The sequence below is a fragment of the Vigna umbellata genome, chromosome 7 (assembly GCF_029865625.1).
Source record: "Vigna umbellata cultivar VRB3 chromosome 7, Vumbellata_1.0, whole genome shotgun sequence".
Taxonomy (NCBI): domain Eukaryota; kingdom Viridiplantae; phylum Streptophyta; class Magnoliopsida; order Fabales; family Fabaceae; genus Vigna; species Vigna umbellata.
This window is the reverse complement of record NC_142171.1, coordinates 22,547,312-22,567,977: the sequence shown is the minus strand read 5'-3', so window position 1 is coordinate 22,567,977 and position 20,666 is coordinate 22,547,312. Positions and strand designations below refer to the sequence as shown.

Below are 20,666 nucleotides of genomic sequence, written 5' to 3'. Positions count from 1 at the left end.
ACGATCATTGCATTCACATACACAAACACAAACAGTAGGGTGAGCTAACTGAAACAAGCATACAATCCATTCACAATCCGTTAATAATACATCCACAGTATTCAATACAGTTAAGCACACCCACTCAACATATTATCACAATATCATTGCTCAACAATTTTACTATTCCACTTATCAAAGTGTTACAACTTCACCTCATCCGACCTACTTACCAAAGTAGTACAAACCAAGTTATTCTCTCTACTTATCAAAGTAGCATCGCAAGACAATACTGTCTACTTATCAAAGCAGTACAGTATAATTAATTCGCCTACTTACCAAAGTAGCATAAAACAAAATCTTCTACCTACTTACCAAAGTAGCGCAGCAAGACAATGTTGTCTACTTACCAAAGTAGCACAGTATAGTTAATCTGCCTACTTATCAAAGTAGCCCGTTTTATATCATTCTCTTTATCTCTTCATTCATCATCTCATCCTGCCTACTTATTAAAGTAGCGCAAATCACCCTGCTTACTTACCAAAGTAACGCAGACCCAACATCTACTTGCCTACTTACCAAAGTAGCGCAAACCAACATCATTTACATTAAAATTTTAGCTAAATCCAACGGTGAAAACTGTAACATCCCAAAAATTTCACCCCTTAAAAATTCAAAAATTTAAAATATTACAATAATACAATTACGGTAACACCCCGAACCTCAAGCTCAAATCTATACAAAGTTTACAGCTCAGACATAACAGTAAAGATAACATTGAATCTTTCTAATACACTCTTCCATCTCTTCCTGCACTTGCACCAGATCACGCGACATCCCTTTATCTACTCCCGTATAACAAAAACGTTATACGGTCATCGCAAAAATATGATTTTCCGGCACAAACAAACAAGTAAGGGTGAGCTAACATGCAACACAACAATTATAAAACATGCATAATTACTTTGATAAAAACATCATATAAAATTTATGTCAGACATCCTCATATACCCTCATATCACAATTCCTACTAGACACTCATCCGGATGATACGTTGATGAGCGGTCACGGGAGGTTATGCACCACTTGCGATGACTTTTGCTTTTTCTTACAAATACACTTCCAACATTCTTCATACCATTCACAAGGTTAGTCCCCTCACTATGTCCAATACCAGCACATAGACCAGGACCTCCTGCTCCTCTCACCACATAATTCATCCTTCTCTACTTGAGACTGGATGAATTATTAGAGTATCAGGATAACCTCCAACTACGGGACCCTCAACATCAACATATACACTAATAATAAAACCATTCAGAATCTCTCCATGAGATTCATACCATACTCATATTTCTCGACTCACATTACACCATTACAAAACTTCCACATAATACACATATCATGATCAGATGCATAATTTCATGACAACATCATAAAATACATTCATCATAGTAATTTTATCATATCTCATGCATTTACCTATTTTACACATAATTTACCTCAGTGTATGCATTCAAAACACATTGCACACTTAAAACAAGAGCAAATTAACCTTGGGACCAAACCCTTTTTTGTCTAGCACTATTTGGACGAACGTCACATGGACGGACGTTCTGAGACCGAACGCTATCTGCCGGACGCCATACACCGAACACTATTTGATTGGGTCATAATTGAACGAACGCTAGGGAATCATGTACTATTGAGCCGAACGCTAAAACTTTGCACCTTGACCGAACAGTCTTAGAACGAACACTGAGAGATCAAACACTAGGCCGAACGCTCAAAACCGAACACCCTATTGACTTCAATACTTTTTGGACGAGCGCTCAACGATTAACCTGCATCAAGAACGAACGCTCTCTACGACGAGTACTACCCGAGGACAAATATCATCGAGAACGACCGTTCCATATGAACGATCACTAACCAGAAAACATCACCAAGATCGAACACTCACTATGGTCGTTCACTAACTGAAAACGTTATCAAGACCGAGCGTTCATTAGCACATAATATGATCGAACGCTTCAGATTGAAGCCTAAGACTAAGTGATCAAGATCGGACACTAACAATCACTAACAGATTTCAAGACCGATCGCTTAAGATTTAAACTTTGAATGTCAGAAGAAGGTCGAACGCTACAATCACTAATTCATCAAAGCGGACGTTCACGATTCAAGTCCGATTATACTAACTTAAGTCGAACGCTACAATTACTAATACAAAATAAATACCTAACGCTAAAGGTGAGAATACCAATTTAAATAAGAACGCCTACGGTTACTATTTCACAAGATCGAACACTAAATTTTGAAACCTAAGTATATCAATTTAACCACGAAGCTCAAAATCAATAATACACCCATACAAACGCTCTAGATCACCATTAAAGACTACCCAAATAAAACCGAACGTTACAGTTCACTAATACATCGAAATCGACTGTATCAGATTCACAAATAAGAATACCGAACGCTCCTGATTGAAACTTAGGACTACCACTTGAAGACCGAACGCTATTTAATCCACCAAAACCGAACGCTCAATTGGCCGACCACTAATTGGTCGAGCCAGAATTTGGAGGAACGCTTATTAAACCATCAACTGACCGAACACTACTAAACCAGCGAATGAACGAACGCTACTAACCAATACCTGAGCGATCGCTACTAAACCACAAGTTGAGCGATCGTTATTTAAACCAAAGACCGGACGCTATTAATAACATCCATTAAAACCGAACGCTCTCCAGACAAGGACGAACGCTAAATGCCTAAGCCAAAGCATAATTAAGACCGAATGCTACTAAAAAGAACGAACGTTAATTACCGAACGTATTTTCTGAACATCATTTGACTGATCACTATTATACGAATACCGACTGTCGAACGTTCAATTATATCATAAAAACCTAACGTTCAGGATTCAACCCTAAAATCCATATTAAGGACGGACGACTGCAATCACTGATACTCAATACCGAACACCCAAGATTACTTCTAGTGGATGCCAATTTACGGACGAACGCTCAAGTGGAAACCTAGAATATCAATTGATAACGAACGCTCACAAATCAAGCACAGAATGAACGTAACGCTCGTTACTGGAGGAGGCAAGTCCAGTGGGGGAGATGCTCCCCGATCCAGCAAGTCGACAGAGAACAAGCCACCAAAGAAGTGCAGCAACCCGTCCAGCCATCTTCATCTACCGTCCAGCAGAGTGAGTAGCAACCTTCATATCCAGTAGGCACACTTCCAGCTTTGGAGACCAGCACTTCACAGTCCATGCAGAGAGAGTTTTCCCGTTCCCAGCAGCTACAACAACACGGAGGTGTCACCCCCCCCCCCCCGTCTTCTTCCCTTTCCCCCTTCCACTCCAATAATGCACTCCCCAATAATGCACTCCCAATAATGCAAAGAGTGGGTGACCACCGTGTCCCCACTACTCCTAAAATTACGGTCCTTACAATATCTGTGTATTTTATGTTTCCTATTTGCAGAAGTTAAAACGCCTCTCTAAAACATGACGAAAAAAAAACTGAGTTTTTCCTTTAAGCAGATCTAAGTCTAACCCAATTTTATTGTTTAAAAGGCTTGCTTGCAGTGCCTACGAGCTTTCGGCTTTGCCACTATTGAGGCTCTTTCGGATTGAATAGAAAACGCTCGAAGTGCTCCCATCGAAGGGTTTTCACTGCCTCATTTTGTTTCTCGTAGTTCGCGGTAAACACTGAATCGATTTTCATTTTTCTTCTATGGATCAAAATTGACTCAAATTGATAATATGTTTTACTTTTCATGGATCATTTGATTTGGATTGATTCTTAAATGGTTATTGTCACGTCGTTGTTGAATGATGAGAGTGATGTTAGAAGGATTTTTCCATTTTTGTTTTGGTTGTCATGTACTGAGGATTCCATGACATGCTGTAATTGATAGTTGTAGGTCCCCACTTATGTGGGTATTTACTCTATGCAATTAAGTGAGTTTTCTTTTTTTTAGCTAGTCACTTGTGAGTGTGTGTGTTCAAAGTGTAGGCTTAAATGGCTTGCAATGTGGCATTGGTGGGTTTTGGATCCTTGAAGGAACCTGGTACTTCTTGAATGGCTTCTCTTGTGATGTTCCTCTCTTTTAATAGGGTCACTTGCATTGTTGTTTGCATAATTTTCTAAGAAAGTAGGGTTGTAGACAAATCAAAGATTGATAAGAATGAGATATTCCTTCAATATAAATCTAATTTGTTTTTTTTGACAAGTTTTTTATTTTATTATAAACGTGAGTTTCTTTTTGTCGGAGAATGTGGATTGGTTCATTCGGTTGATAATATTCGTGTGAAATTTCGGGAGGTGTGAGACTATGCATTTGAATTTGTTGTTTTTTTAGTTTTGTTGATATAACGAAATTCAATTGCTGACTATAGATCCTAATTTTTCATCATATGTACACTTTGTTATCAATTTAGTGACACTGGTTTTTTATATTTTCATTTTTTTCTCATTGACATGCAAGTGAACTTAGTTGACCAGAGCTTGACAATTGGTAGAAAATTGTTTCGAAGTCTTTGTCTGGTGCGATGGTTTACATAACTGAGTGGGACAAATTTGTGGAGCAATCCATTCAGTTGTTCCGTGCTGATCCTGATTCTGTAATTCTATACCTTCAACGTTTTCTCGTTTCTTAAAGTAACAGAAGCCTGACAGACTTCATTCAGACTTTTGTTTTATTTTACTGTTATAAAAGCCTTTAATGGGTATATTTGCTCTGTTTTCATATTCAGTTGTGCAATACTCAATTGATTTTTTATAATTTAGTTTCTTGATTGTCCAAGTTATCCAACTTGTCCTTCTTGTTCTATTAAAACGTACTGAAAATGAAATTTCTTCAATTGTATTTGGAGCAGACACGGTATGTCATTAAGTGGGTGATAACTCCTTAAATTTGCATTCTTTTAGGTGTTTACGAGTCTATGTTAGTCTATTTTAGTCTTTACTTGTTTAGAATTAGGCTAGATTTAGGTTTTTCTTTAAATTCTTTAGTTTTGTATAATTTTAGTTAAAAATAGGTTTTTAGGTGTATTTTGTAGAATTTTTAAATAATTAGAAAATTAAAATTGTTTTTAGAAAATCTTTTGATAAAAATTCTTTTCTTTTATTTGATTTTCTCTTTTTTCTTTAATTTTGGATTAATACTCTTTGTGCAGTGCTCCTGGACTCTTTGGGCTGTTTGAATTGAAGCTGATTAACATTTGGACCACTGCTGCCACGCTTGAAGTTGGTGCTGATGCCACTGAATTGGGCCGTCTTAAGCTGGGCCGCGAGGAAGCTTTCTGCACCGATGCTGGAATGCACTGAATTGGCGCTGCTGGCATAGACCGGGTTGATTGCAGAAGCAGCAGCTGCCTTGGGGTCTCTTCCCCTCGTTTTCATTTGAAGAAAGAACCCAAAGCTGGGGCAAAGCTAAAGGTGAGAGAGGAAAGCTCCCAATGTTCAAGCCATTTAGCCAGTGCTCCAAACGTCACTGACCGGTGGAGAAGAAGAGCTGACCGGAGCTGCCACGTGGATAGGATCGACGGTCAGAGCAAAGCAAGGAAATAGATAAACGGTAGCCATCCGATGATGAAGAGAAGAATAAAGCATCACAAGCAAGTTTCCTCTTTTCCTTTTTTTCATTTTCTCTTTTCTTTAGACCCGGGGTTTTCTTTATGTAAATAGACACGGGTGGTGGGTGACAGGCGCCATTCTTAGCTCTAGGGAGTGAATCGCGGAGGGTGACAGACTCCACGAACGAGTGTGTGAAGGGTGACAGACTTCACTCACGAGACTTGGAGATCACGAGAGTGAGAGCGAGAGACAATTCTTTAGTTTCATAGAGTAGAGACCGGCGGGTGACAGACACTGCGTTATAGGTTTATCGCTTTCATGGTTTATCGCGCTTTTCTTCGATTCTAGATTTCACTGAGTTGCGAGGGTGACAGGCCGTGATTTTCGGTGATTTCTGGTATCATGTACTTTTATCTTCAATGTTTAATGTTTAATGCAATTCTGATTCCTTTTATGGATTCTTTTGATTGGTTGATAATAGTTTAGGTTTTATTACTTGATTTCATTTGCTGTTCACGATAAGTTGTTTCTGGCAGTTTGTTTTCATTGAAAATTTATAGGTTTTTAGAATTAGATTGTATGTTTTAAGTGCATTTAGACTAGACTGTGCATTTGATATTGAATAAAAGCTTGCATCAGACTCACAATTGCTATGGTTTGGTACAGAGAGTATACAAGAGGGTATGATGTTACAGGATGTCTTCCTGAGTTGCAAGTGAATACTATTCTGCACTAATCTTTGCTTTTAGGTTTCTGATTCATGGTTTTAACCAATGAGTTTGTTCTGCTCCTTAGTTAGGTGTTACTTGTTAAATTGTTCTTCATTTTAGTTTGAGCATTCTATCTGCAACCTGTAGGTCTAGTTACTTGTTTTCTATTTTTTTTTAAATTGGAACTCTTTCTCATAGATTAGAAATTCTTTTCCATGTTAATTTCATTTTTTTATGTTACTGTGGATTTGAAATTAAAATAGTTTTAGTTTAGATTTTTCTGTATTTTCAATTTCAAATTTTATTCTTTGATCATGATACACAGTCTTAAGTTTTGTTTCAGTTGTGTGTAAATAGTAATAGATCCAGTTTAATGAGTGACAATTAAATAACTTTTCATATAGGATGTTGTTCATTTAGAATAGTTTAGTTTTGACATTTTCTCTTTTGATTAATTTCATTTTTTTCTTTTAAACAGTTTACAGATTTTAAATTCTCTTTTCCTTTATAAATTTCATTCTTTCATTTTTATTTCCCCACCTTGCATTAGTTAATAGGTAGTAAATAAATAAAATACAAGAGTTAACTTTAATTGTACTGAGTCCTTGGATTGATACCTAGGTTGACTCCTACATTAGTGGAAAAACTTAGTTTGTTCTGATTTTAGGTGACAAAAATCAGTTTAACAGTGGGTTTTGTATTTTTAGCTAGTCACTTGTGAGTGTGTGTGTGTTTTCAAAGTGTAGGCTTAAATGACATGCAATGTGGCATTGGTGGTTTTGGATCCCTGAAGGAACTTGGTACTTCTTGAATGGCTTCTCTTGTCATGTTCCTCTCTTTTAATAGGGTAACTTGCATTGTTCTTTGCATAATTTACTAAGAAAGTAGGGTTGTAGACAAATCGAGGATCGATAAGAATGAGATATCTTCAATATAAATCTAATTTGTTTTTTCTGACAAGTTTTTTATTTCATTATAAACGTGAGTTTTTATTTTTACCAGAGAATGTGGATTGGTTCATTCGGTTGATAATATTTGTGTGAAATTTCGGGAGGTGTGAGACTATGCATTTGAATTTGTTGTTTTTTTAGTTTTGTTGACATAATGAAATTTAATTGCTGACTATAGATCCTAATTTTTCATCATATGTACACTTTGTTATCAATTTAGTGACACTGGTTTTTTATATTTTCATTTTTTTCTCATTGATATGCAGGTGAACTTAGTTGACCAGAGCTTGACAATTGGCAGAAAATTGTTTCGAAGTATTTGTCTGGTGCGATGGTTTACATAACTGAGTGGGACAAATTTGTGGAGCAATCCATTCAGTTGTTTCGTGCTGATCCTGACTCTGTAATTCTATACCTTCAACGTTTTCTCGTTTCTTAAAGTAACAGAACCCTGACAAACTTCATTCAGACTTTTGTTTTATTTTACTGTTATAAAAGTCTTTAATTGGAATATTTGCTCTGTTTTCATATTCACTTGGGCAATACTCAATTGATTTTTTATAATTCAGTTTCTTGATTGTCGAAGTTATCCAACTTGTCCTTCTTGTTCTATTAAAACGTACTGAAAATGAAATTTCTTCAATTGTATTTGGAGCAGACACGGTATGTCATGAAGTACAGGCATTGTGATGGCAAGTTGGTACTTAGGGTCACTGATAACCGGCAGGTATCAGTTTGTTTTTCTAGAACAAAACAAATATATATTCAATGTATTTTAATTTTTAAATGCCAGTCTTTTGTGCATGTTTGAGATTGTAAATGTGGATTAACATGAAATCATAATTTGATTCTTCTATACAAAATGTGTTAATGGGTTTAAAGTGTTCAGCCAAGTTTATCTGCTGAGAGATAGAGTTAACTTGTTTCCTTCATCCAAAATTACATAACAGTTTATTAGTTAACTAGAGAGTTTGGCAATCTTGCAGTTCATGGTTGTCTATTTTTTCTGCCAACTTAATGAATGGCATGATCCAATTATTTTCTTTGCTCCCTAATGAGTTGTGTGCCATGCTGAATTGGTTCCATGGGTGAATTACTTTGGATTGTTACTCCAAGGTCGTATCACCCATTTTGATCAAAATACCCTAATTGCTGCACGACCCTTTCCTAATACATGATCCCTCTCTCTGCCTTTGTTTGTTCCTCTTTTCCCTTGTAATTCTCCCTCTCTACTCTAACCTACTGGATCCTCTCTTTCCTCTTGTTTTGTGTTCTGTTCTCCTTCTAAAGTTACTGTAAATGTTAAAAAGGTGGAGGTGTTTGTAGAATAAATTACACTAATCAGTCGTAAGGTTATGTGAAATTACACAAGCACCTTCTGCTTATTAACATCTACCTTATAGGGGTAGACGGTGTAATGCTTTCAAACAATTAGGGTGGTTACTGTAATGCATAAAGAATGTTAGTATAATGTTTTTTAAACAATTAAGGGAGGTGTGCAGGGATGGAAAAATTCAGGAATGTTTTTTGTATCTTTAAGAGGTGGTTAGTGCAATTTACTCTTATATCTTTAAGAGGTGGATATGTTGAGTTTATAAGATTTTTTATAATGGTTTACGGACGAACTCTTTAACTAAATAAACTTGTATAAAACTTAAACCTTATATTTTATCCATGTAGAGCACACAGATATCCTTATTGGGTAACCTAATACTATATGATACCCAATATAGCAAAAGAGATTCTTGTAACAAACAAAAAGAACCAAACAATGTGGTCATATATAATGTATTTTTAATTACAGATGAAAAGACTAGTCCAGGCATACCTTATTGAGGCAAGGTGGTTTAATTCCAACCACACACCAACTGTAGAGGAGTACATGGAGATTGCAACTATCTCATGTGGTTATGCTATGTTGACAACTGTATCTTTCTTGGGCATGGAAGACACGACAGAGGAGGTCCTCATATGGGCAACGAGTCACCCAAAAATTATTGAAGCTGCTTCAATTATTTGTAGGCTCATGGATGACATTGTTGGAAGTGAGGTATATCTTAGACTACCCTTATTCTTTTCAACACGTGCATTCACTAAAAATTGGAATAGAGAAAGTTAAATATTTTTATTGAAAACCACCCCTAATCATAACAAGTTTGTCTAAAGATGTAATAAGATTGTTCTCATTCTTATGCTCAATGCTGCTAGCTTTATATATGGAACGCAAACACATTTCGTTTTTAAACACACAGATGGAAAACCTATAATTGTAGAAAGGTAGGAGAACAAGATTAAATAGTGTTTTTTTTATTAAATATGTATTGGACCCATTTTAGTTATCAGATTTTGTTTACATTCTTTGATTCTAATAATTTATTTTATTTCAATTTTGGTCTTTGAAAAAAGTTCATATAGCATTTTAAATAATGAAACAGAGTGGTTTAGATAATAATATTAGGAAAAAAGCAATTTAGATAATTGTCAACAATAAAAATCGTATTTTAAGTAAAATTTCTTTTATATTTAGTTATTGGGATTTAGGTTAAATTTGTTATTTGATATGTATGTAGTTTGAGCATGAAAGAGGGCACGTTGTGTCAAGCGTAGATTGCTATATGAAACAATATAATAGTTCAAGGCAAAATGCGATTAAAGAACTGCATAAGTTGGTGGAGAGTGGTTGGAAGGATATTAATGAGGAATGTCTTAATCCTACTCAAGTACCAATGAAGTTTCTCATGCGTGTTCTCAACCTTGCACGAATGATGAACGTCCTTTACAAAGAACAAGATAATTATACACATTCAGGAGGAATAATGAAGGATTATATCAAAGCTTTACTAGTTAATAAGGTGCCCTTGCAAATAAGCTAAAGGCTTATTTCTTTCATGTATTATTGATCTATTTCTTGAATTTCTATAATATTATGATGAATTATCCTTGGCTTAATAATTATCTTTTCAAAAAGCATCAATTAAAAATAATTAATCTAAAATATCTGTTTTCGAGAGTAAAATAGATTCTATCATCACTCTATATAAACATTAAACAACTTGCTTTGATAGGTAACATAAAAAAAAATAATAATTAACAAAACTATTCTCCAAAAACACATATTACTTCCTTGTGTAACTCTTGTACTTAAAGTGAAAAACGATTTCCAAGAGTCATGAGGACGTGAAAAAGCAGGTTAGAAGCTTAGAAATACTTCAAAGCTTAAGTTAAAATCTATGAAATATTATTATAGGCCAAGTTAGCATATGCTAAAACTAGATAATGCAATTATAGCAACATTTTCAACATTCGCATAGCCAACCGAAAAGATGTAGAAAAACTTTGTAACCAACTCAGATACTACATGTTTCGGATGTGTAGGGCTGTGCTGTTCCAAACCTCCACGTCCTCCTGTCAATTTGTCCTGATAGCTGATCTTCTGTTCTGATTCTCAGTTCTTTTTCACAATCCCGAGGGGTGGAGACCTGCAAAAGATTCTCCGATGCCAAAGTCAGTCTCAGAGCAATGGCTTTTCTCAGGGATAGCAATAAATGTGCATTCAATGTAACCTATCTACCACTCACCGTGGACCTGTATATATAGTTTTCGCTATGGGCTTGGGATTAGTGAAAAGTTAATCACGGCCCAAAACAGCCCAATAGCTTCTAACTTCTACTTACCTTCAAACCAGGTTACTTTACCTTAAGCCACGTTGATTAGTGTTGTGGCGGGTGTGGGTGTCCGCCCATGTGGTATGGGCGTCCGCCTCACACGCATGGAGCTCGGGTGCTAGCGTCTCATCCGCCCGTGTAGTATGGGCGTCCGCCCGTATGGACTCTTCCGTACGGCGTCCGGCTTTGCTGGCAACGTCCGCCCATGTGATATGGGCGTCCGCCCATGTGATATGGGCGTCCGCCCACGCGGGTTGACTCTTCCGTACGACGTCCGGCCCTTGCGGATACACAAGCCCCCCAAGTCCTAGTGCACGTAGTGGACGTAGGACTTTGAGTAACCTAACAAACAAGAAAAGATTTGACGCAGTGGCCGTCGTGCAGGGTTGTTATGTGATGGTGGAATTCCATGTGAGTCCTTCAAAGTTTTTCTTACAAACAGAGGTGCTGCCCAGCTGGTAGGTCTTTCTCTTTGCTATAAGAGGGGTAGGAGAGTTTATACCGGGTCTAGGTTCAATCCTTGACCTTTGTCCAGTTGGGCGGACGGGCATTTATGGCATACCTTCCACTTTGATGTATGAGCACCTCTGCCACGATTGCGTATAGGTGTTGTCGTTTACCGGTTGTAGTGGGCTCCGTGACATCCATTGGGCGGACGATCGTGTGGGTCCGTCCGTCCGTACGTCGTCCGGCACTCTCTGGTACGCCAATCCTAAGAGAAGAGGTGAGCCTGAGGCAGTAGTAGTAAGCGTGGTGCTATGACCTTTTTCGAATCGAATAATGGAATATGTGGTGCCCGGCGCTTGATAGTATAGGAGAGTTTATACCGGTTCTAGGTTTAATCTCTAACATTTATCCAATTGGGCGAACGGTCACCGAACAGCCGGACGGTCCTTTCGTACGGCGCCCGGCTCCCTCTGGTACACAAGCCCCCCAAGTCCTAGTGCACGTAGTGCACGTAGGATTTTGAGTACGGCGTGTGTTGGGCCAGGAATCCGCTATTGGGCTATATCCAGTGGGCTTTTCAATTTGGATTTTAGGCGGAAAAACACGTGGCGCGTTCCCATTGACGGAAGGCCAAGCGTCGCCGAATCTGGAGCGTTGGTCGTGCTAGATCTGGACGGCTCAGACGCGTTCAACGGTTATTAAATTTTTCCTATAAATAGCGGATTAGGCGAGGTCATTTTCACTTATCTCTTATCCAAGATTTCAAATTCTTTTTCCCTCAGGTAATAAATGGCAACTGTTTCAGTTGAGTCAGGTTCTGGGTCGTCGGGCGGAGTCCGGGAGGGGTCGGCGAGGGGCGACAGCGGCGATTCTCTCAGCTCGGTTTCCTCTCATTTTCTGGAGGAGGAGGTTGAGTCTTCCGGGGCGGACCATGAGCTACCGGTTTCGGCGGGTGACCGGATCTTCCGTGGTGTGCCTCTGTTCCTGCTCAAGGGCGGTATCCGTATAGTCGGGTCTCCCTTCGAGCCACACGGTCAGGGGGCGGTGGAGTATGAGTGGGTTCCTCATGACCCCAACCTGTATGCTTCCTGTTACGCTCTCCGCAAGGAGTTGGAATGGAGGGTCCGCCGTACCCATATCGTTCGGGATATGGAGGACTCGAAGTTGATTCGTGCCGGGGTGAGTCTGTTAAATGAGAGGGTCTTCCATGATGGGAGGTCGAGCCCATACGACTTTTTCTTCATGTATGTGACCTTCTTCACCCATCTTTTCATCCGGGTGCCCTTTACTAAATTTCAAACGGCTATTCTTCGGGAAGTTAATGTGGCTCCCACGCAGCTGCACCCCAACTCATGGGCGGCCGTGCAGGCGTTTCTGGCAATGTGTTTGGCCGTGGGCGTTACTCCCACCATCCCGGTCTTCTTTTATTATTTCGAAGTCCGCCCTTCTCCCTCGGGTGGTTGGGTTTCTTTTACGTCGGTTCGGGACAGAACGCTTTTCCGCCCCTTTTCCGATTCCTTCAAAAATTTCAAGCAACACTACTTCAAAATAATCTTTGACAAAGCCGGCCTCCACGAATTTTCTGATGAAGAAGGGAGGCCGTTGTTCCCCTTTTATTGGACGAGGGAGCCTCAACGAATAAAGGCGACTTCTATAGGAGCTTTGACAGCACCCGAGCTAGAGGTCGTTCGCACCATTAACACCCTCCCCCGCCGGATTTCCGCCCGTCATTTGGTCGAATGCCTTAGTCTCGAGGATTGTGGACCAAAGGCGTTCGGTATGGTTTTGTCACATAGGGTGTGTTTGGTTTTCGTATACTGACGTTAATTTTTCTGAATTGTTTTATTTTTTGCAGAGCTTATGACGACTCCGGGTCCCCGCAAATCCAACTTCATTGCTGCCCGGAAGAAGTCCGGGGCCAGTTCGTCGACCGCTCGGCCGACCAGCGTCCCGAACGTACCCCGTCCTCCTCCTGCCGGGCGAGCTTCTTCGGGCGGACGCCGCCCCACAGTACGCGTATCCCCGAAGGTGGGAGCCCCTCCTGTCGTTGAGACTGGGGGTTCAAACATCCAGGTGCCGCCTCCCAACCCTCAACCGGAAGTGGCGGCCGCCTAAGCAGATCCGCTGTCTGAGGCGGCCACTATTTCTGCCGATCTCTCTACTCGGAAGAGAAAAGACCACGCCGCGGAGGGGCGTAAAGAGAAGGAGGGGTCCTCGTCTCGGTCTGCTTCGAAGAAGGCTCGAAAGAGTAAAGACAAGGATCGTGGGAAAGCCCCTGCCGTTCCTCTGCCAGGCGGAATCTTCAGCCCGGAATTCAGCATGAGTGACCGGGCCAAGTTCCACATGAGCTCCTCCCAAAGGGCGCTCATTGAGCCTCTCACCGAGCTGGAGCTGACCAACGCCATGTTGGAGATGTCTACCCGGACGTCCGCCCTGGCGTGGTATCTTAAGGAGTTTGCTGACCGCCCTGGGGTGGCGGAGCTGCGTGCCGAGCTCGACAAAGAGAAGAAAAATGCGGCCTCCCTTCAGTCTACCTTGGAGGAGATGGTTCTCAACCAAGAGGACTACGACAAGAAGATCGAGCAGTTGGAGGCCGATCTTGAGAAGACAAAGAAAGAAGCCGCCGAGGGTTTGGCAGCCGCCCGGGGCGAGCTGGAGCGCGCAACGGAAGAAAGCCGCCAGCTGAGGGCGGATGTGGCCCGCCTAAAGGAGGCCGAAGCAGAGCGTGCCAAGGCGAACGAGGTTCTTTCTCATTACCTTGCCAAGGCTAAGGAGAAGGTTGCTGAGTTGGAGTCGACCGTCATGTTTGAGCATGAGGAAGGCTTCAACAAAGCTCTCCGCCAAGTGACCCTTTTGGCGGGCGTCCAAGATCCTTTTAGTCTTGGCGTGGATATCGAGAAGGACGTTGTGGATGGCGTCCTGGTGGATTTGATGGCGGCCGAGGAAGATGAGCCGGCTGTTGAGGCCGATGCTGGGGGAGATAGTTAGGTGTTTATTTTCTTTAACTTTTTGATGTGTATGTTGTGGCCGTCCGTCCAACGTCTTGGATTGTCCAGAGGTTGGCCGGACGGTCCTTTTGTAAATCTGGGCGCCTTTTTAGCGCAAATGATTAATACACAGTGACCTTTTTAGTTCCGTGCATTTCTTTATATACGTCATTATTCTTTCAATGCTAACTTTTCTTTAAGTTAATTGTCCGGCCCTGGCGGAGATTTTCCGAGGCGGACAGTAGCGTTTAGCTTTAGTTTCTTGCTTCGTTTTTTATCCGAGTTTGCCGGATGGCCTTTTGCTTCGTCGCCCAACCAAGTTGAGAGTTGTCCTCATCGAGACACTCACCGACTTGGAGTTTAGGAGGGCGGACGATTCTTGCGTTGTGTCGCCCAACCAAGCTGAGAGTTGTTCTCGTTGGAACACTCTTCGACCAGCTTGGAGTTTGGTAGGGCGGACGGTCCTTTCGTTGTGTCGCCCAACCAAGCTGAGAGTTGTTCTCGTTGGAACACTCTTTGACCAGCTTGGAGTTTGGTAGGGCGGACGGTCCTTTCGTTGTGTCGCCCAACCAAGCTGAAAGTTGTTCTCGTTGGAACTCTCTTTGACCAGGTTGGAGTTTGGTAGGGCGGACGGTCCTTCGAGCCGAGAGTTGCGCTGAAATACCTTTTCTATTAAATTTCTGCAAGATGAAGCTAGCTTCATAGGAGAAAATAGATATCTTGATTCATTGATTATGGGAGTACATCAAAACAAGTATTTGAAATTAGCTAAAGTAAAACTTCAAGTGTGTGGCGTTCCAGGTGTTGGTGATGGGATGTTCGTCCATACGTTCCAGCCTGTAGGCCCCGTTTCCGAGGGCTTCCACTATCCTGAACGGCCCCTCCCATTTGGCGGCGAGTTTTCCATGCGCCGGGTTTCGGCGGGCATCGCCCGCCTTTCTCCGCACTAGATCCCCCTCTTGGAAACTTCTTGGCCGGACCTTGGAGTTGTACTTTCTCTCGACCATTCGCTTGCATGCTTCGGCCCTTAGTGCCGCCCGGTCTCGCCATTCGTCCAGGGAGTCCAACTCGATCCTCAGCTCCTGGTCGTTGAGGTTCAAGTCTTCAACTTCCCGCCTTAGGGAAGGTTCGCCCAGCTCAACCGGTAACATGGCATCAGTACCATAGGTTAGATTGAAAGGGGTTTCGCCGGTGGTCCCATGAGGCGTGCATCTATAGGCCCATAGGACCTCGGGCAGTTCGTCCACCCATGCTCCCTTCCTTTCTCCCAAACGCCGCTTAAGTTCCGAAACTATGGCCTTGTTCATTGCTTCGGCTTGACCGTTCGTCTGGGGGTGCTCTACAGAGCTGGTGATGCGCTTAATCCCCAGTCCTTTGAAGAATTCGGAGAGTTTTTTGTCAATAAACTGCCGGCCGTTGTCTGTGATGATGGATCGAGGGAGGCCGAAGCGACATATCAATTTCCAACAGAACTTCTGGACCTGGGCGGCTGTGATGGTTGCCAAGGGTTCGGCCTCTACCCACTTGGTGAAGTAATCCACCGCCACCAAAAGGAACTTCTTCTGTGCCCGCCCTACTGGAAACGGTCCTACGATGTCCATTCCCCATTGGGCGAACGGCCAAGGGGATGATATCGGATGCAAAGCGTGTGGCGGCAGGTGAGAGTTGTTGGCGTGCGCTTGGCAACTGATGCACTTCTGGACGAACGCTTTTGTATCCGCCTCCATGGTAGGCCAATAATATCCGGCTCTTAGTAGCCGGGCTTTTAACGTTCTCCAGCCCGTGTGGAGACCACAGACGCCATTGTGAAGTTCATCCATGACATAGCGCGCCTCTTCATCCCCCAGGCATTTAAGGAGGGGGGAGGAGAATCCTCTTCTGTACAAGTCATCCCCCACGATAAGATAACGGACGACTTTCTTGGCTTCGCCCGGACCTACCGTCCGCCCCTCGTCCTAGCGGGTCATGATCTCCCTGATTTCTGCACGCCAGTCTTGTCCTCCACCGGATACCGCCGAGCATTCTACTGAAGGCTGAAGTAGAACCTGCCGTACGACAGTAGTCAACTGTCCCTTTTCCTTTCCCGAACTGAGTTTAGACAGTATGTTCGCCCTCGTGTTTTGTTCTCTGGGAATATGCTGTATGTCAACTTTATCGAACGCTCTTGCGAGTTCCGTCGCTTGTTGGTAGTACCGTAAAAGGCGCTCCTCTCTGACTTGGAAGTTGCCATTCATTTGGCCCACCACCAGCTCAGAGTCCGTCCGGCAGGTTATCCTCCTCGCCCCCATGTCCTTTGCCCACTCGAGGCCGGCCACCAGGGCCTCGTACTCGGCCTGATTGTTGGATACTTTGAATTTGAATATCAAGGAATGCTCCAGTAAGAATCCATTGGGGCCTTCAAGTACGATGCCGGCCCCGCTGATCGAACGGCCGGACGCCCCATCTACATACAAATTCCAGTCGTCTTGGACATATGGGGGTAACTCGGCCGCGAAATCTGCCAAATGTTGGCCTTTAACCGATCCCCTCGGTTCATAGTGCAAGCCGAACTCTGAGAGCTCTACCGCCCATGCCACCATCCGTCCAGCTAGGTCCGGCTTTCTGAGGATTTTGGAGATTGGGAAGTCTGTCCGGACTATCACCTGATAACTTTGAAAATAAGGACGAAGCCTTCGGGACGCGTGCAATAAAGCCAAGGCCACCTTCTCTACCCGCTGGTACCGGGTTTCTGCATCTAAGAGCGTGCGGCTCGCGAAGTAAATTAGCCTCGCCTGAGGCCGTTCTTGCATCAATACGGCGCTGACGGCCGTTTCGGACACTCCCAAGAAGATGTGCAAATCCCCACCTGGGACCGGGCGGTTTATGACCGGCGGGTTGCTAAGGATGGTCTTGACGTCCTGGAATGCTCGCTCGCACTCGTCGTACCATGACGGACCGGCCCCTTTCTTCAATTTACGTAGGACCGGCCTCAACCGTTCCGCCAACTTGGGGATGAACCGGGACAAGGCAGTGAGGCGTCCAACCAGTCTCTGCACTTCCTTAAGGGTGGCCGGACTCTGCATTTGTAATACCGCGTCGCACTTGTCCGGGTTAGCCTCAATCCCCCTGGATGTTAGCATGAAGCCCAAGAACTTTCCGGCTGCTACCCCAAATGTACACTTTGCGGGGTTTAAGCGCATGCCGAATTTCCTTACTTGGCGAAAAACCTCCTCAAGGTCCTTGAGGTGTCCATCTCCGTCTGCTGACCGGACCACCATGTCATCCACATATACGTCCATGCACCGGCCTATCTGGTCACGGAAGATTCTATCCATTAGGCGCTGATATGTTGCCCCCGCATTCTTCAGGCCGAACGGCATAACCTCGTAGCAGAAGTTGGCCTTCTCCGTAATGAATGTTGTCTTTTCAATGTCCGGCCCGTACATAGGTATCTGGTTATACCCGGAATACGCGTCCAGGAAACTCAGTACTCGGTGTCCGAAGGCGCCGTCCACTAGGGCATCTATGCTGGGTAAGGGGTGCGAATCCTTCGGGCAGGCTTTGTTCAGATCCGTGTAATCAGTGCACATGCGCCACTTCCCGCTGGCCTTCTTCACCATGACCACGTTAGCTAGCCATGTGGTGTAAGTGACTGCCCGGACGAAACCAGCTCTCCTCAACTTCTCCACCTCCTCTTCCACAGCCTTACACTTTTCCTCACCCATTCTTCGCTTTTTCTGAGCCACGGGGCGAGCATTCTGGAAAAGCGAGAGCTTATGGCTCATCACTGCGGGATGGATGCCCGGCATATCCGCTGCCGTCCACGCAAATAGATCCCGGTTCTTCCATAGGAGTGCCCTCAACTCCTTTTCCATCTCAGGGTTCAGCTCCCTGGCGATGAGGGTGGTCTGAGTGGGTTCCCTTCCTATCAAGATAGGTTGGGTTTCTCCAATAGGTTCCAGACGGTCCTCGGTATTCGTCCTAGGGTCGAGGTCTGCCATGGCCACCTCAGAGCCGGCCGCCCGCCTTTTTACTGGACGGACGTGCAACTTCAATCCTGCTGCGTAGCACTCTCGTGCCGTCTTCTGGTCCGCCCGGACCGTACAGATAGTTCCCTTCTCGGAGGGGTACTTCATCGTGAGGTGGGGGGTAGAGACGATTGCTCCAAAAGCGTTTAAGCACGGCCTTCCGAGCAATACGTTGTATGATGTGTTAGCCTCTACCAGCAGGTACCGGACCCTCTTCTCCTCGCTAGATCGTCCGGTCCCCAACCTCGTCCTCAACTCCACGTATCCCCTTGTGTCAACTCTCTCTCCTGCAAACCCCACTATCTGCCCATCGTAAGGAACAATCAGATCTTCTGAGATATCCATCTGCAGGAAAGTCTTCCAGTAAAGGATGTTGACCGAACTTCCTTGGTCAACCAGAACTTTACTTATCCCGTACCGTGCTATTTCTGCCGTTATGACCATTGGGTCGTCTTGGTCGGGATCAGGGGCGTGAAAGTCCTCGTCCGAGAAGGTGATGGGCGGCATGGAGCGGCGCGGCCTGTCGACCAGATGGACGGACTGGAGGGCCCGAACATGACGTTTACGGGCGGAGGAAGATGATCCTCCTCCCGCGAATCCTCCAGAAATGGTATTGATATCCCCTCTCAAGGGGCGTTCCCGGCTGCGGCTTCGACTTCGGCTCGGACGCCTCTCCGAGCGGGGCCGTTCCGCTCTTGGGTTCCGCGGCTTATCCTTTCGGTAGGCCGGTCTCTGGGCAGGCCGTTCGGTCGGCTGCGGCGGGCGCTCGTCTTGGACGGATTTCTTAAGCTTTCCCGCCCGGATGAGTTCTTCTATTTTGTCCTTGAGGGTCCAGCATTCTTCGGTACTGTGACCCATGTTTTTGTGGTAGGAGCAATGTTTGCTCCGGTCAGCGTTCTTCGAAGTCGGGAGCCCTTCATGCTCCGTTATCAGCTCTGCACTCAGGGCCTCTCGGAGAATTTTCTCCCTTGAGGCGTTTAGAGGTGTATATTGTTGGAAGCGGGGTCCTTTCTTCTGCTCCCTGGGTCTAGGGCCGAACGTTTTTCCCGTCAACGAGCCGGGTTTATTACCGTCCGCCCTTTCTCCCCTAACTTCTTGATTCTCTTTTTTGTAGGAGAGTTTCATCTCCTCCACCCTTATCTCGTCGGCTGCTCTCTCCCTCAGCTCCTCCATTGTTTTAGGTGCTCGCCGGCAGACACTATCCTTGAATGGTCCCGGCTTTAGGGCCGGCAGGATATAGTGAAGGGCGAGCTCTGGGGTCAGGCTTTTTACGCAACGGACGGTCTTCTGGTACCTGTCCATAAACGTCCGTAGTGTTTCATCCTTCCCCTGCTTGAGGGTCATTAATTCGAATACGGTCAAGTCTTGGGTGCTGCTCGCCGCAAATTGTTTAATGAATAGCTGTTTCAACCCAGCAAAGTTTTCTATTGAATTAGGGGGGAGGGTGTTGAACCACTCCAATGCCTCGTCTTCTAATGAGAGCGAGAATGCTCGACACCAAATGGCGTCATTGCCCGTTCGGAACGCCATGGCGTTCGAGAATGTCTGAATATGGGACGCAGGGTCCGTTGTCCCGTTATACATCTTGAACTGTGGAGCCACAAATTGCTCCGAAATTTGGACATTCATGATGTTTTGGGTAAATGGAAGCAACAAGGTGGACGAGGGCTCCGATTTTACTACCATCCGTCCGTCCTCGGCAGCGCTCTTCGCATGTACCGATTTTACCTTGCTTCCTTCCGCATCGGACCCGGTAGGCCTCCAGGTTCTATCACATTCGGTATCCGTGGGCGGGCGCTCTCCCGCCACCGCCTTTCCTTTATCCTTCGCCTGCTCTCCTCCGTCTATTCGCCCGACCTCCCGGGCTATCCGGGCTTCGCAGTCGGCCTTTACGGCGGCCAATTCCTCCTCGTGGCGCTGCTGCATCTCATCCATTTTTTGCTGCAATGCGCGGATCATTTCAACTGGATCGTCCATGCCCATATTTCTTGTGGTCACCATTGAGTTTTTGAAATCACACTGCCCCACGGTGGGCGCCAAATGTTTCGGATGTGTAGGGCTGTGCTGTTCCAAACCTCCACGTCCTCCTGTCAATTTGTCCTGGTAGCTGATCTTCTGTTCTGATTCTCAGTTCTTTTTCACAATCCCGAGGGGTGGAGACCTGCAAAAGATTCTCCGATGCCAAAGTCAGTCTCAGAGCAATGGCTTTTCTCAGGGATAGCAATAAATGTGCATTCAATGTAACCTATCTACCACTCACCGTGGACCTGTATATATAGTTTTCGCTATGGGCTTGGGATTAGTGAAAAGTTAATCAC

The 20,666-nt window shown here is 44.3% G+C and overlaps 1 protein-coding gene and 1 long non-coding RNA gene across 2 annotated transcripts; one reads left to right on the top strand and one right to left on the bottom strand.

Annotated features, from left to right (window-relative positions):
* The first annotated feature begins 5,860 nt into the window (after nucleotides 1-5,860).
* On the top strand, nucleotides 5,861-8,103 carry LOC148195438 (uncharacterized). The gene is made up of 3 exons (XR_015781018.1): nucleotides 5,861-5,979; nucleotides 7,509-7,645; nucleotides 7,901-8,103. It is a non-coding gene; the product is annotated as an uncharacterized LOC148195438 (long non-coding RNA).
* Nucleotides 8,104-16,296: 8,193 nt separating this feature from the next.
* Nucleotides 16,297-20,331, bottom strand: LOC148195437 (uncharacterized). The gene has a single exon (XM_088095209.1). It carries the CDS (start codon nucleotides 20,329-20,331, stop codon nucleotides 16,297-16,299), a length of 4,035 nt encoding a protein of 1,344 aa, XP_087951335.1.
* Between the last annotated feature and the right edge of the window lie 335 nt (nucleotides 20,332-20,666).